Source organism: Mercenaria mercenaria, chromosome 14 (genome assembly GCF_021730395.1).
Source record: "Mercenaria mercenaria strain notata chromosome 14, MADL_Memer_1, whole genome shotgun sequence".
Lineage (NCBI taxonomy): Eukaryota > Metazoa > Mollusca > Bivalvia > Venerida > Veneridae > Mercenaria > Mercenaria mercenaria.
The window spans coordinates 75,418,635-75,435,374 of NC_069374.1; the positions used below are offsets into that span (position 1 = coordinate 75,418,635).

The following is a 16,740-nucleotide window of genomic DNA, read 5'->3' on the forward strand; positions in this document are numbered from 1 at the left end:
AGCAGCTTCATTTATGATTTTATTTTAACCAAACTTGCACACAACTTGTATCACCATAAGATCTCGATTCCTTTCTTGAACTGGCGAGATTCCATTATGGGTTCCAGAGTGATGGCCCCTGAAAGGGCCAGAATTAGCTGTTTTGACCTTGTCTGCACAATAGCAGCTTCATTTATGATTTGAATTTAACCAAACTTGCACACGACTTGTATTACCACAAGATCTTGGTTCGTTTCTTGAACTGGCCAAATTCCATCATGGGTTCCAGAATTATGGCCCCTTAAAGGTCCAAAATTGGCTATTTTGGCTTTTGCAGCCATATAGATACTTCATTTATGGTTTTATTTGATACAAACTTCCAAAATATCTTCAACAACAATAAATCTTGGATTCCATGACAAATCAGATCCAATCGTAGGTTCCAGAGTTATTTTATATCTGATTACCTCCCCTGATTGTAATCAAAATGGATTTTTATCAGTAAGTACTTATAGGACTTATTTGAAATTTCATTATTGTCATTAGTTGGACTGAGTTAATCAGGGTAGATAACTATGGACTGATTTTATGTCAAATTACCTCCCTTTATTTCAAATTAAAATGGGTATATCTCCGTAACTAATGAAGATACTAATCTGAAATTTCATTTATGTCAACAGATTTATTTGGCAGATCCTTCTTTTGTTCACTTTTTTTAAATTACTTCCCTTTTACGTTACTATAAATAGCTTATTTTTAGTAACTTTTTTATTATTGGCCATAGGGAAAAACCGAGACCACTTTTCTGTGGTACAACATGGATGGTACCTCCAATTTTTAGGTGTATTTTGACATATCTGTACCTTGTAAGAATTTTTTTTCTTTTTGGTTAAATTTCTTCTCTTTGTTGTTCCTGTCCTTTGGACTTAGATATGTTTTCTGAGGACCTTCTTGCCCTCAAGTGCAATGATAACAGGTGAGCGAAATAGGGCCATCATGGCCCTCTTGTTGTTAACAACTCACGTTTCCGGCTTCACCTCTTCCCTACGTGTATTATCTTAGGAGTTATAAATAATACGTAACACATAATACATCATACATAAGAGGTAAGGCATAAAAACTAAGACAAAATGTCCGTAATAGGCTTCCGTATTGGACAAATAACCGATATTCTCGTGTTGTCGAGTCGAGTATATAATGAACAAATGCAGTTTATAAAGTGTTATAGATTGTTATGGGTTGCATGTAAATATTTGTCATAGATCTACTTGACTGTCAACTAGATTGCGTTATTGAATTACCCGATAATGTAGATGATATAAAGATTATTTTGTTACGTGTCTCTCACATAAGATATATTTCACTGGGATAGTTCAGACACTATAAAAACGTAAGTAACTTTGTAAATACCTAAATTTAATGCATTAATCATTTCCACTACGCAATCACTTCAATGCTTAAGGTTATTCCTTTTAGGACCAAATTTGCCTGCATTCATTATCGCCTTTTAATGAAGAAGGAAAAACCTTATGTTTTGTTACAATTTTTCTTCTTTTTTTGGGGGGGGGGGGGGGGGGGGGGGGGGGGGGGGGGGGGAGGGGGGCGGGTGGGGATGTGGGTAAAAGTCCCACCTACAGTAGCAACTATAGATCATATGATAATATGGTGGCATTTCAACTAAGATCCCTCCCAAATGCTCCTCTGAATATGATTTTATCCACGGACAAATACCTGGCTGGAACTACTGACCTTCCAAAAGCCAGCTGGGTGGCTTTTTCTCATGGCAGATGGTCCCTTTTGCTACAGATTATATCAAACCAAATTAAATGTGTTTATTATATTGGACAATAAACTGCGGTTGGGGCGACATTGAAAGAGTATTATTTCTCTTATTTGCTGTTTTAGTTGTCTATAAGACATTAAAGTACTAAGATGGAAACAAAACGATTAAGCTCAAAAAATATCTATTGATATTTTTGCCTCTAGGCATAAACAGGTTAAAATGGTCTGTAGCACTAACAAAGTACCCACTTATGTCTTATACATTACAACATCAAAACAAACGATACCAATAGAAAGCTGCGTTAACGTATTAATACCACCCCGAAAGCTGAAGGAAGATTAATTTAAGTTTTTGATCGTATTGTTGGTTTTACTTTAAACTTGATGAAAATAGCTCACTTTAATTAAGTTTATTTAGTGTCATCAATGTTCACTTTTACAAATATTTAAAAGTAAAATATATTACATTTGTACATTGCCAATCTATAAGATTTACAAGAGACTATACATATCATAAACGTACATAGTAGCATTATCAATAGAAGTGCAAATTGTTTAATATATTCGCAATGCTCATCTTTGCGATATTTCAATGTTACGTTATCTCCACGACAAGTGAACTATATATATATATATATAACAACAACGGTATTTAAGTACTAACACCTCTACAGCATATATAAACACGACTTCAAGAACATCATCATGTCATAAATACAAACAGGTTCAAAGTTTATTTGGCAATTTTGACTCTCGTCAGTAACCTTGCAATTAAAAAGGTAGACGACGTAATATCTATGTAAAACGAATTGAAGAAGAAATGAAAATCCAAAATGTTCATGACTGTAACAGAAAGTCAGTTTCATTTCATTCTAATTTGCTTAAAATATTTTTATTTACGAGCAAAATACTATATTTCATGACTGTGACTCAATGCAGACTTGGAGCGCCGGTATTAATTACAGACTCCGGTACATACCGGATTAACTAAATTTGAACGAAAATATCTTAAATGTACATATTTTGTAACCATGGTGATACTAACCCTAACTTTTAGTCAGTATTTTATGCATATTGTACACTAAATGCATGCGGACATGCAAAAATATGCATAATTTTGCCGTGCGCTACAATTGTTAATCACTTTCGGGCATGCGCAGAAGACCGCTCCAAGTCTGCAATGAGATTCATCGCTATTTTCATAAGGAAAATCGGGATCGATCCATCAACGGTAACATCCGATATACTGAATGAGATATATACTGTCGGATTAAAAATGTGCCCTTCCGACACGTGCACAGAGCGTCTGACTCCGGATGTTTTGAAAGAATACGCGTTTTCCTTGTGCCTAATAAGCATCCACATAACTTGTCCGAACCGTCTTGCAGATCAGTACAAATATGGGCATTGCTGTTTTTATCCCAAACTCTACCTTTAAAATGATACGGAATCGATCCCTCTACCGGAACATACGATTTACCGAATGAGATATTTACTATCGAAATAGAAATGTTTGTCTTTCGGTACTGTCATTAGACAGTTATATTTAAGGGATGAGTTGAAGTCGGATCGATTCCCGATTGAGGCAGTGCCTTATTTCATATTACTTCTGTAGCTTACCAACGTATTTGTATAGACTGGCTATGAATATGCTATGTAGTTTTGTTCTAAATGAAATTTATGGTAATTTATGGTAATTTATGATGTCAATGTTACCTGTGTATGACTTTATATAGTTCAGTTTCGTTACACAATAACATTTAGCAAGTTAATGTAAGCTTTTCAAAATGCACAGCGTATCATTTGAAAATCTTACAGTAGTCTAAAATTGACATGACAAAAGAAACATAAATACGATACTTGAATTTACCTCTATAATTATTATAGTATTTTGCTGATCACGTAAAGGCTTGTAAACCGAAACCGTCCATGACCTTCTTATGCGGAAAACGAAGATATCATATCTAAAATAATACTTAATACTATTTGAATAGATTACAAAACTTGAACAAATATTTGAGTAAAATATCAGATATAATTGGACCTATATTGCAAATAACTGGGCAAAATAAAAAATAATTAAACTGATTTCTGATTTCGAGGAAAAGGAAATAGCGTTAAAGGTTTCGGTAGAACACCATTGCTGCGAACCCAATATTTACCCTTGTAAATTGCTATAATTAGAATAAGACATAATTATACTATGTTTAACAGAAGAGATATTACCTAAGAAAATCCTATAACAGAATAGTATACCCAAAATCTGCTATAAAATGCATCTTGCGCTTCCTGTGAAAAACTACTTGAAAGCTGAAACGTATTTGATACCAAATGTCTGAGAAGCATTCAGATGAAGTGCTTATTTCAAATGGAACTATCTCGATCCGACAAATCGGATAGATAGATAGAGAGAGAGAGAGAGAGAGAGAGGGAGAGAGAGAGAGAGAGAGTCACTGCAGCACAAAGAGATATATATTAAACATAAATTATTGCTTCTACGCTTTTCTACAAGTCGATCTTCGTAATTCAGTTTATGGAAAGTGGTGAACTTTTCACCTCCTATGACAGCATGTACTTTTCTCCATAATTTATGTCTATGGACAAAATAAGACAACATGATGTATCACTGTCCTCCTATACAGCATCGACATTTGGGCGTACTAGGATACGATCTCTTGTACAAAATTGACTTGTAACAAAAGTGCGGCATATAATCACGATATAATTGACCGTACCACGAAGCAATTTACAGTACTATTTCGGTATGAATGCTTAAGAAATCAGATAAATTAGCATCATTTACCAAACTACTAATGTACTCAAAATGTGCATGGTAACTAAAAGTTGACTTAACAGTTCTTTTCCAGAATGATATGTTCACTGTTTGAAACAGTGAAAATATCAATTTTATTTCACTGATAAATTTCAGTATTTCACCGAAGAGCATAAAATAATTCGAGCCATTTAATGCTTGATTCAAAAAGTTTTAGGGTATCAATAGGTTTCTTTTGTTGTAGATATCAAAGTATACTAACTTGTATAATGTGACTTTTAATCAATAAATAAACTTTAAAAACGTGACATACGTAACTGTCGCCAGTCAAATTTTCCACTTTGGAGAACTAGCACCATTGAAAATACACAAAAATTGCATTTGTATGTTTTTAATTTGAATAAAACATGTTGACTGAACATGCACGCATGACTGTAATGATTCTGTTGGAATTATCGAATTTCGACTAACTACAGTAAAACAATGATGCTTCTGTCAGCGTCACTGTAAAAATATCATAAATAAGCAGTTTTTCATGAATTCTGCCCTAAACAAAGTTATCATATTGATAATTTACTGCAGGTGCAAAGACTGAATATGAGGGTATCCACGAGTCAAATATACCCTAGATTTTAAAGGTCACCTATTCAATTACATATCTTTGTGCATTATTCTGCCTTGCTAATGCATACGTTCTGCTTATTGGAATTGCAAAGCACCTGCTCAGTCATTTTTACAGCATTACAGACACAATGTATAGACTCTCTGTACGCCCGAACGGAAGTCGCCAAAGTCTAGGCGTTTACTTTCGTTTTCCAAATGTTTTGAAGCTGTCAGTAGAAGGTCTTTTTAGTTTTTCTCTGGCTATTTGAAATAAATATTCTTGTTGCATATATCTTTTTCAGTGTATGATAAATGTCTCTGTAACACACAGTCGTTAACTAGACATTAACGCTTGAAATCAAAATGTATTTTCACCAAAATCACAGATAGTCAACGCAAAAGACGAAGCATTCAGGCTAAAAAAGCTCGTTATTTTGGAACTGCGAAGGAAATTCATGTCAGAACCGCTTCTGAATGTTTCATTATCAATCCATGAAGATGAGTTTATACTTACAAATATGCATTTACAATCCTGAATATTTGAAATTTTGTTTAAATCAACATGCATGTGAATTATGCACTGACCGCCTAATCGCAAAACGTGATATAAAACTGTTCCACTATTCGCCAAATTCCTGTCTAGTACGCCTATTCAATAATGAAATGGTGAAGTGTTGGGCTTATAAGCTCCATACACTGTATTCATTGACTCAATAAATATAGGCTTTGTACTGTATTTTACTTGCGGCAGTCAAACTGTATTTTATTGGTCTATTTCTGAACGATGTCCTTGTCTTCGACAAGAAAAAGATTCTTTATACGTTTTTCCGTTAAAGTACGAGAAATATGTACATTTTTGTCGCTCAATTTAACAAGACACTTTGTTTTTCTTTTATTTTTCTTTGTATTTTTAGCTCCACTATTTGGAGAATAGTTGTGCAACTCTACTCGCCCCGGCTTCGGCGTTAAAGTTTTTTGGCAAACTTTGTTTTTTATCACGTCCTTTTATTATAATTGCTTATATCTTACTGTAACTTCACATAAACATTCTGCAAACGCTGTGCAAACTTGAGGAAGAGTTGTTGCTGCCCGGCGGATTAAAGACAAGAAATGATAAGGAATGCATTTTCCTATTCACTATGTCAGATTTTTTATTTCGTCATCATATTGGTCGCTGTAATCAACAACCGAAACAGTCATTTGTCTGTGTACCAAAATATGTCTCAAACATGTGCATGTGTTCAAAATATGCACTCAGATCTGCGTCTTCATCGGGTGATGTAAAATGTCTTCATCTTCTAATTATTTTACTTCCAAGCCCCTAATTCTTGAATGGAAGTTATAAATATGTTTTGAGAAGAAATTTTTGCTGGAATAATTTGAAAGCTTCTTTGTGGACAGGGAAAATGTTTTCTTTTTCATTAATTTAAACTTTTCAAAGTAAGTTGAGGTGTGATGTATTACTTCAAGAAATGTGGAATCTAAACTACAGTTATAACACCTGAACTGTGACTGTTATGAACATGAAAGACAAAATAACTATTATTTTTCAACTGTTCGTTATCACAAAAGAAAGTCAAAACATTGAAATATGATAATAAAAAGAAATTTTGAATAGGCGTACAGTTTTTCGGCTAAGCGTACAGTCCGGAATCGAAGAATTGCAATTAGTGGGCCAGTAATATATCGAATAATGGTACAGTGTAATCGGCATGCATGTCCCAGCAAAAACACATTTTCCTGAAAATGTAATTGTTACCATAGAGCCATGCTAGTATTTGCCGATGTGTAATATATTTATCTACGAAACAGCAAAGGTTTCAAACCTTAGCAATAGCTCAAGCTACAGTCAACATCGTACTTGCGACCACCTCTTTTAAGCGATTTTTGTATTAAACGACCAGGCAAAATCTCCCCCGAACGTTTTCAGTATATAAATTCATTCCATTAAACGACTTTTTTATTAAACGACTAGCGACCACATTAATGTAGTCCCGACAGGTAAAATATTCGACAAAAGTATCTATTAATTAAGCGACCGGGTATCAAAATCCTACCGGGCATTTCTTCATCTGTGTAATTAGCGAGTACGTTTTGCACGTGACTGAATGCAATTTACCTTTGTATCAGTCAAACTGACAAACAATCTAGCCTTATTTTCATGGTTTGTGGACTTGGAAAAGTGTTTACGATGTTAAAACAGATTTTGAAACCATATATGTATGTTCATAATAAAATCAGTTACATTAACAGTTAAAAATAACTTTCCTTTTCATCTGACTGAAATTCATTAAGCGACCATTATTAAGAGACCACTTCTTAGCAGTCCCTTGGATGGTCTCTTAATACAATGTCGACTGCACATGTATTTCAAAGAATTGATAGTTTCATTACGAAATCTAACAAATATCACCACTTGATTTAACTTGAAGTTAAGTATAAAATGAGTTTTATCAGACATGATTGGTATCTACGCAAACAGTAGCGTAGACAATACGTAAATTAGAAAAAAAATACACTTACTTTATGCGATATTAACAAAATAAACAAAGAAAATCCAAGCCATCCGCGACAGCAAAAAATTGTGTTTTGATTTTTGAACGCCTAATTTTTGGCGACTTCCGTTTGGGCGTACAGAGAGTCTATACACTGTGACAAAGATAAAATGAAACATACATTATGAAACATGCGCTACCAAGATTACTCCGAATGTTAAAAGAGATAACTAAACCCAGGATAGTGTATGGGTTTAGTTGTACTGAGGCTTCTTTATTTTCAATGCGTTTGTGTGTTCATATCTATTTGAAGGAAAGATTGCATTCTTAACTGAAAACTGAGCGGTGATCTAGCGGATAAGGTGCCGCTCAATCCAGGAGTCATGGGTTCGAGCCTCACTGGGGTTACTAACATGACTTCCCATATGACAAGAGTACTGTTTTTTTTCCAGGAAGTGGACTCGAGAGTAGGTTCCAATAAGCTCGAAGCTTTCATCAAATCGAGCTAAAGCAAATTAGTATAAACTAACTGAAATTATCAGTTTATTTGTATTACGTGTTCAATCATCAATGTTGCTGATCGTATTCCTAATGTAAATAAACACTGTACATTTTGAATGTATAGCACATCGTGCATATACAGGTACAACATGGGTAGTGAAACTTGTGTTATTTATGTAAAACATGTTTCTTCGACTAGATCTGTTTCTTTGACTATATATGATTTTTGAATATCACTTAAACTGTGTGATGGAATTACTGATCTACGAGACTCCCTGTTCATATTATGGTTGTGGTATCATTGTTGTCAATTCTGAATTCTTACTAAAATGTCAATATGCGTCTTTAAAAATGTAAATAAGTACAAAACATTAATCAATTCAAGCGAAAAGATGCTTTTCTTTTGTTATATATAGTGAACCTCAGTATGAAGTGTGTTTAGTTAAGTCCAGTAACTTCCTTTATCTAATTTTGGTAACGTTTGTTTCAAAACTGCACAAGCAGACGCATGGTAAACATGGGCGTTAGCGGAAATGCATGCTACAGTCCAGCAGAACTCAACATTTACACATGCTAAAAGTACATGCAATATTACAACTACAGCATGCAGATTCACAAAGCAAGTGGTCTAGATCTTTTCCTAATACGATAACCTATAACCGCATCCTTAAATGCCTCGTTATACTTAATATTAGTCAACATTTTAAACTACTTCATATGGAGTGTTCAACGCAATAAGGGCGTATCTTAATATAATTATTATATGCAGATACGCCCTTATTGCATTGAACCCTCGATATGTAACACCGAGAATTCACTTCCTTTTGTAAAAGAAGGTCAAAGGAAAAAAGTCTGACCACATTAAAACTGGAATTACAGAAATAAACCTATCAAAATCCATTACATTTTGATCAACAGATTTTGACTGAATAAAATATTTGACCAATCGTTTAGATTGTATAATATATTTCTATCGTAATTATCCCTTGTACAGCAATTAGAATTCAGAATGTGAAGCTTTGATTTTTTTGCCTTATATAATTTAAACAACAGTATTTAACTTTACGTGTAATTTACTACATTACTTCACCCATTATGGTAGTTCTGCATGTTCGCTTTACATGTTTTCTACAAGTAGAATTTGATAAAATCCACTTATTTTCAAAAAGTCAGAATGTACTGAGAAAATTCGGCAAATAAAAAAGATAGGGTCTTGTTTTGACTTTTTTGCTAGACAACTTCGAACAAGTTTTTACAATTTGAGTCTATGAGATGATCACAATTTTGATGGCATTTTTTGGCGAATGAAATATTTTCAACAATGTAGATTTTAATGACACTTTCATAGTCGTAGAAAAACATATGGGCTTGACTAGCGTTACGTAAAATGTATAGGTTTAGGAGCTTGGTTTTGAGATATTTGCCCCTGATTTAAAAGATCCACACATAACATGCTGATTTTAAGGCACTTTATTCAATGTTATCCCGATAAATGGTTAGGGTTCCCGATAAATGACGTTACGCCATTACTTCCGATCATCAAACGTGCAGAACACTATTGAGGATAAAGTAATTTCAAGTAAGTAAAAAAGGAAACGATGCCTTTAAAATTGTACATTTGCCCCTGTTTAAATCAAGATAGTACATTGAAACTCGTGCTGCATATACTTTTTTTTTATAAATTTCTTCCTGGTCCATTTTTATGTAACGTATTTTGATCGTTTAAAATTAGCTCTTCAAATTTTACGACATCCAAGGATGTTAAAGTATGAAATGGAATTGTAGGTGCATTTTAAAAATAGAAATTGTATTAAATTGTCCATATTAAAGAATGCATTCCAACCAAATCAAAACAGTATAGCAGTGTATGTGAGAAAACTTTTACGAACAAATACTAGTATATAGATTACGATACCTTTTACTAGTGAACACCAGATGCAATATAAAATGTTTAAAACCTTAACACGACAACACACATTAAGATCACACTATCTATGTAACAGTCGAGATTCAAACATGTTATATGACGATTTTCGCACAAAACATTTTCTTTTATTTTGGTAAATAGTGAGTTCCACGGACCGTTTTTATCAATCCGTTTCGTTTCAGTTTTAGATCATATGAACATTATCGAATATTAGTCTAAGCCTATGTAAAACTTTTCCAAATATGTGTTTGTTTTAAACGAAATTCACTGGTTATAAATCAAAATGATTGGTGTACGATGATATACTTTGCTTCTGTTTACAGCGTTAAGAATGCCTGGGAGTAATTATGATCAGCTCGTGGTGTTTATTCAGTTCATTTGTCCACAGCCATTACGTCGACTTCTTTATAGTCTAGCCAGTGCAACAGTGACACCGGGTAAACATTTTGATTTTGACAGTTTCCTTCGTTCCGAAAAGACCTCGCTTGACAATCTGGTAAAAAGGGACAAAATAAGTCAGAGTCAGTACCATCGTATATATCATATTGGCGGGAAATCAAATATAAACGACTTGGATGTACATTCGCTAGTCGTGCTTCTGCAATATCTGTTTCAAGGAGTATTGTCTGAAGACCAAACCCATGCGATAAGCTGTATACAGAGAAGATACTATTTACTTCTTATATTGTCAATAACTGCAACAGATTCAGTACCAAGCAATGTATTTGAAAGTATGTGGACAGAGCTAGAGGAAGCTACGTTAACACTTGCAGACAAAGAAGACGAGACAGCTGGTGACTTCTACACCGAACTTAGTGAGCTTATCAAACAAGCGAAGTACAATTCTTTGCCAAACGCACCAAGTTACATCAAAGCCTGGTATATAGAAGTATCAGCAATGCAGGGACAAACAGACAATGAAGAAAGTCAATGTTTTCAATGCAAATTAGGTATATTCGTTCTCTATGTTCCTAGAAACAATTTGTCTCGGATGCAATGTATTCAGATTTTAAAATATATTTTCATGATGTGAATAGTTGGCGTTGAAAAAAAGCGACATTCAAATCTGAGTATGTCTGCCGATAAGCTGGGTAACCAATTTGATTGTCTAAGACTATTTCTGTATAATCCGAACAAAATCGTCAGAAAAGAAACTCTTCTAGCCTTTAATTGTCAGTCATCTTACATCCAATAAATTGACAACGGCTGCTATAATATTTAAATATTTAGTCAATTCGAAACTGCCTTTTTAAATTATGCACTTTGTAATCAAATGCCAAAAAAAACAACAGCCAATGCGAGCGGCACACTTATACATGATAATTATCAGTAAACAGTAAAAGATGCATAACCTTTAGATTCAGTTTTCAAACGATTTGATCCTGCGTTTGTTTTCAATAGATCAGCAAACTTAGTTTGATTATTTGTTATAAGCAGATAATACATTTTCATACGCAATGTCAGTCTGGCCTTGAGGCTGCAAAATTTCTAACTCTTAGGTTATTACACATACTGGCATAGTAGGTATTATCCACGCGTAGCCTTCTAATTGATAATCAAAATGACTATGGCGTTATGGTCCAGTTGGTAGACTTCACCTTTGGTGCACGGCTTAGTTTGTGAATGTTCAAATGCAGAATTAAAATGATTGTCAAAATGATTAACTTTGATGAAGAATTATTTTCATATTTGAATGATAAATGCCAATAATATACCACTTTAACAAAGCTAGAATGCAGATTATGACAAGCATCCATGAAAAGGAATTAGTAAGAACTATGTTGAAAATTGATAACAAGCGTACAGTAGTATTTTGTAAATTATGAGACTTGTTTGATCCATTTGTCATTCGCTACGTTATGTATTTTATTTTGTTTATACCTGCACTAACATGATGCACAATTACAGTCCAACCAACTTATAAGATATCCAATGCTTATCTTTCACTAATTCATTTTTAACTTTTAGATATTCAGTTTAATGAAGAAAATCTTCATCAACTGTATGTTGTTATGACAATCCCAGCTTTGTAATGGTAGATTACATTAACACTGCATCTAGCTATACCTTTATTAAGTTTGTTCTTTGTTAAGCCTAATGCAAAGTACTGTTAATACAAATAAACTGGTAAATTAGAATTATATGATTATGTAAACGATAAGTAGCAACTTTTCATATTTTCATATATCAAATTTGGCTCTAGTATGACTTTATTATAATAAAACAAAGTTTATAAAGTATTTTATACATATTTACCGTGATTTTTTTTAAAAATTATGTCTACACGTTAGCGTATTTTCCTGATTAAGATACATTTTGCGTTTCCCGGCAACCGTCTTAAACTATGTTTTGAATATCTTGCAAAAACGTAAGCATTTACCCAATGGCTTGCAACTATTTTGTACAGTATTGATATCCTTATTTAAACTTCATACATTTATCGTAACTAGATAGTTCTAAATATTCTCTGTCAAATATCGTTTTCGCATTTTATTGCCTTTAGTTTGAAGAGAAACGTATCAACTGTAATGATGTTTTATGATCTTCTTTTCAGGGGAAAAAGCAACAGTCACAGAAGAAGAACATATCGACCATTCCCATGAAATATTAGGTAAATTCAAACTAGATTTGATACCTTGTTACCTTTATATACACAATATTCTAACATGACTCGGTCTGATTTCCAGTTAAACAAAGAAGGAAATCAAACCCTGTATATTCTGCGATAAACAACGGTTGACGCGCGGACCGGTAAGGGAGCATTATGACGTCAATTATGACGTCAAATTGCCACATGACGTCCGATACATTACTCCTCGTGTAAATGAAGTCCAGCTTAATATTTATTAAAATACCGGTATGTCAATGAGCATGTCAGAATGAAAACAATCAAGGCCTTCTTATGATTTATCGTCTTATTTACCACGGATCATCGTTCAGATGCTTCAGTATTTAACCACTCGGGCTAACGCCCTCGTGGTTCAATTCCTACGCATCTTAACTTTGAACCGTGGTAAATCAGACGATAAACCACTCGAAGGCCTTGATTATTTGTTAAGTAAACAACGAATTCATTGCACCATGCATTCTACCAGTCAGTCACAGCGTGAACACAAGGGTGTGAACGGCATATCAGATGATGCTAAATAAGTTTACAATTTCCAGTCGATTTTCCTCCGTCTGTAGAATTTTTTGTTGTTAATTTCATAATTCATTTTAAGGAGCAGATAAAACCGCTTAAAGTAAAGATTATAGTAATGGGATAACTACCGTATCAAACATCATTTTATATATTCGACTGGTAACTTTGTAGCTCCGGGGGTCACTCGTTATATGAGTTAAATAGGAAAAAATACTTCAGAAATTATCTGATCATATTTCCTAGACTGCTAAATTAGAGTTACCGGATGACACTAAGTAAGTAGGGGTCAATTGACTGTGACCTTGATCTACTGACATACTTTCTTGTTTTTTTAAAGGTACATCCTTGAAATTTGGATGACATTCAGTTTTGCATACCGATCTTAAAACTGACTTTCAGTGAGCATGAATGTGATCTATTGACCTACTTTCTTAATATTTTAGCATCAGTTTGACGTTTGAAACATGTAGCTCATATTACTCAGGTGAGCGCTTTAGGGTCATCATGAACCTCTTGATTTTTTCGAATGATTTTGCGTCTCAATGTCTGTCAGGATCTGTGTCATTTCTCGAAGACAATCAATAATTATTTGTTAACCGTTCTTTACAAATATTATTACCTGAGCTACATTTTTGCCAGTTTTAATAAGAAACAAAATTATCAAAATAACTTTATTTTAAATACGATATCATAAAGCAATTATATTAAGATTAATAAATATATATATGTAATATATGATATCCTGGAATCAGTTTAGATTACTGATAACGTGCCTACAAATGTATAAATAATACGCGGTTTTTCAATAAACTGAGCCAATTTATGTTCCATTCAGAAAGGTTTTCGGTACCAGCAGTTTCTTTTTTGTAGATGCCAAATTAAGCTTACTTGTATAATTTTGACTTAAAGTGGGTAATGTTTCTTTTAAATGTAACATACGTTACTGTCGACACTTGTATAAATTGCAACATTGAAAACACATCAACGATAACATTTTTATGCTTTTTATTTGAAGAAACCATGTTAACTGACTGACTCACCGTTGTAATTTTGTTTATCACGTCACTATACTAACTTATCGGATATCAACAAACTACAGTGCAACACTGAGGCCTTTATCGGCATCACTGTACAGATAGCAAAGACTTGTTCATGATTTCTGCTTCGAACAGACTTAACATATTGAAATTTATCTGCATTACAAAGATGATAAGAAACATTATCAAAATACATTACCAGGATTACAGAGAACGTTAAGTAACACTAAAACGGATGGAGAATGGTTTCATTTTAATGTGGCATCTTCAAGACAGTGGCTTTTGTATTAAATTCATTTGCGTTTTGATTTTAATGGAAGGTCAAATTGTACTCTTTACTGAAATCATACTAATATATTCTTTTAGAAGTTGCCGGCACTTTTTGTTTTATAGCACACTATACATATACAGTAACAATATGAGTAGTAAAATGAATGTTACCTTTGGTAAAACATTTATTTGTTTTCAAATATATTTGTTTCTTTGACTGTTGTAATTTCAAATATTAAACTGTGGGGCAGAATGATTAATCTGCGCGATTATACGGGAAACCAAAGGTTTTTCCATCTATAGATAATGAGTACGTGTTTATATGTCAAAGTAAACCTATATACCGTTCGACTTGGGAATATGTTCTATACCTTCACCGTTTTCTGTTGTTGTTGTTTCTACCCACAATTCCCGGAACTGCTGCCGTGGTGTCCGCAGTGAATAATTTTCAGGAAGACATTCGATCAAATAAAGTTGCTTATTAACAATCATAAGCAGACCTACAGGCGCCGCATTACCGGTATAGATATGTAGAAAGAAAACAAATTATTCTTATTCTATCGTATTCTAACGAGTTGAAAATTCGCGGTATTAATGGAATCGGTGTGATTTGGGTTTCTTCATTATTGATTCAAGCGTCCCGCTTATTGTTTCCAATTTTGAATAATATTGTAATGTAGTACTGTTTGAACGACAAAACCTCGCCAGTTTATTTTTCTTTAATGCAGAAAAATCAGTAATTACAAAAATATCAATGCAAAACGATTCAGTAATTAAGAAGTTGATATGTTTTAAACTTCAGTAATGTATGTTTTTATCTCCAAAACCACTATAACTGGCCTGAAACTATCCGTTTCCCTTTCGCGCCATAATAGTCCGAGCTCACGTCTATGTCGTGATTCCCGTGCACAAACCAGCATTTGGCGGGACATAACCATACAAATTGACCAGATATGCTCAGCGCACACCACATTATACCGACTGATGATTTTGTCACTCTTTTCCATTTTTTGTAGAAATTAAATTTTGTTCGATCGAGGTAAGAAGTTTATTCGTTAGATTTTTGTATGATTTTTAGCTCGACTATTCATAGAATAGTAGAGCTATTGCACTCGCCCATACGTCGGCGTCCGCGTTGGCGTCCGCGTCCCGATTTTGGTTAAGGTTTTGTATGTAAGCTGGTATCTCAGTAATCACTTGTGGGAATGGATTGAAACTTCACACACTTATTCACTGTGACAAACTGACTTACATTGCACAGGTTCCATAACTCTTTTTTGCTTTTTTACAAAATTATGCCCCTTTTTCGACTTAGTAATTTTTGGTTAAGGTTTTGTATGTAAGCTGGTATCTCAGTAACCACTTGTGGGAATGGATTGAAACTTCACACACTTATTCATTGTGACAAACTGACTTACATTGCACAGGTTCCATAACTCTTTTTTGCTTTTTTGTACAAAATTATGCCCCTTTTTCGACTTAGAAATTTTTGGTTAAGGTTTTGTATGTAAGCTGGTAACTCAGTAACCACTTGTTGGAATGGATTGAAACTTCACGCACTTATTCGCTGTGGTGAACTGACCTACATTGCACAGGTTCCATAACTCTATTTTGTTTTTTTTTACAAAATTATGCCCCTTTTTCGACTTAGAAATTTTTGGTTAAGGTTTTGTATGTAAGCTGGTATCTCAGTACTTACTAATGGGAATGGCTTGAAACTTCACATACTTGTTCACTGTCATGATCTGACATGCACTAAGCAAGTCCCGTAACTCTACTCTTTTTTTTCAAAATTATGCCCCTTTTTCGACTTAGCAGTTTTTGGTTAAATTTTTGTATGTAATCTGATATCTCAGTATCCACTAATTGGATTGGATTGAAACTTCACACACTTGTTCACTGTTATGATCTAACATGCACTGTGAAGGTCCCATAACTCTACTTTGCATTTTTACAAAATTATGCCCCTTTGACTTAGCAGTTTTTGGTTAAGTTTTTGTATGTAAGCTGGTATCTCAGTATCCACAAATTGGAAAGGATTGAAACTTCACACACTTGTTCACTGTCATGATATGACATGCAGTACAGAGGTTCAATACCTCTACTTTGCATTTTACAAAATTATGCCCCTTTTTCGACTTTTGTATTCATTCAATTGACAAGGCTGTTGAATAGTCGAGCGTTGCTGTCCTCCGACAGCTCTTGTTAATTATGATTTTATTTTGTAAATT

At 33.8% G+C, this 16,740-nt stretch overlaps 1 protein-coding gene across 1 annotated transcript; it reads left to right on the plus strand.

Moving 5' to 3' along the window:
- The first annotated feature begins 1,246 nt into the window (after nucleotides 1-1,246).
- LOC128548243 (uncharacterized) lies at nucleotides 1,247-13,301 on the plus strand. The gene is made up of 4 exons (XM_053522721.1): nucleotides 1,247-1,369; nucleotides 10,384-11,010; nucleotides 12,615-12,671; nucleotides 13,282-13,301. Exons 2-4 carry the CDS (start codon nucleotides 10,392-10,394, stop codon nucleotides 13,299-13,301), a joined length of 696 nt encoding a protein of 231 aa, XP_053378696.1. The 5' UTR covers nucleotides 1,247-1,369; nucleotides 10,384-10,391.
- The last annotated feature ends 3,439 nt before the right edge of the window (nucleotides 13,302-16,740 follow it).

Coding starts and splice junctions, on each gene's coding strand:
- LOC128548243 (XM_053522721.1), top strand. CDS start 10,392: ATGCCTGGGAGTAATTATGATCAGCTCGTGGTGTTTATTCAGTTCATT. Junction 11,011..12,614: donor ATGTTTTCAATGCAAATTAG/GTATATTCGTTC, acceptor TCTTCTTTTCAG/GGGAAAAAGCAACAGTCACA. Junction 12,672..13,281: donor CCATTCCCATGAAATATTAG/GTAAATTCAAAC, acceptor ATTCATTTTAAG/GAGCAGATAAAACCGCTTAA.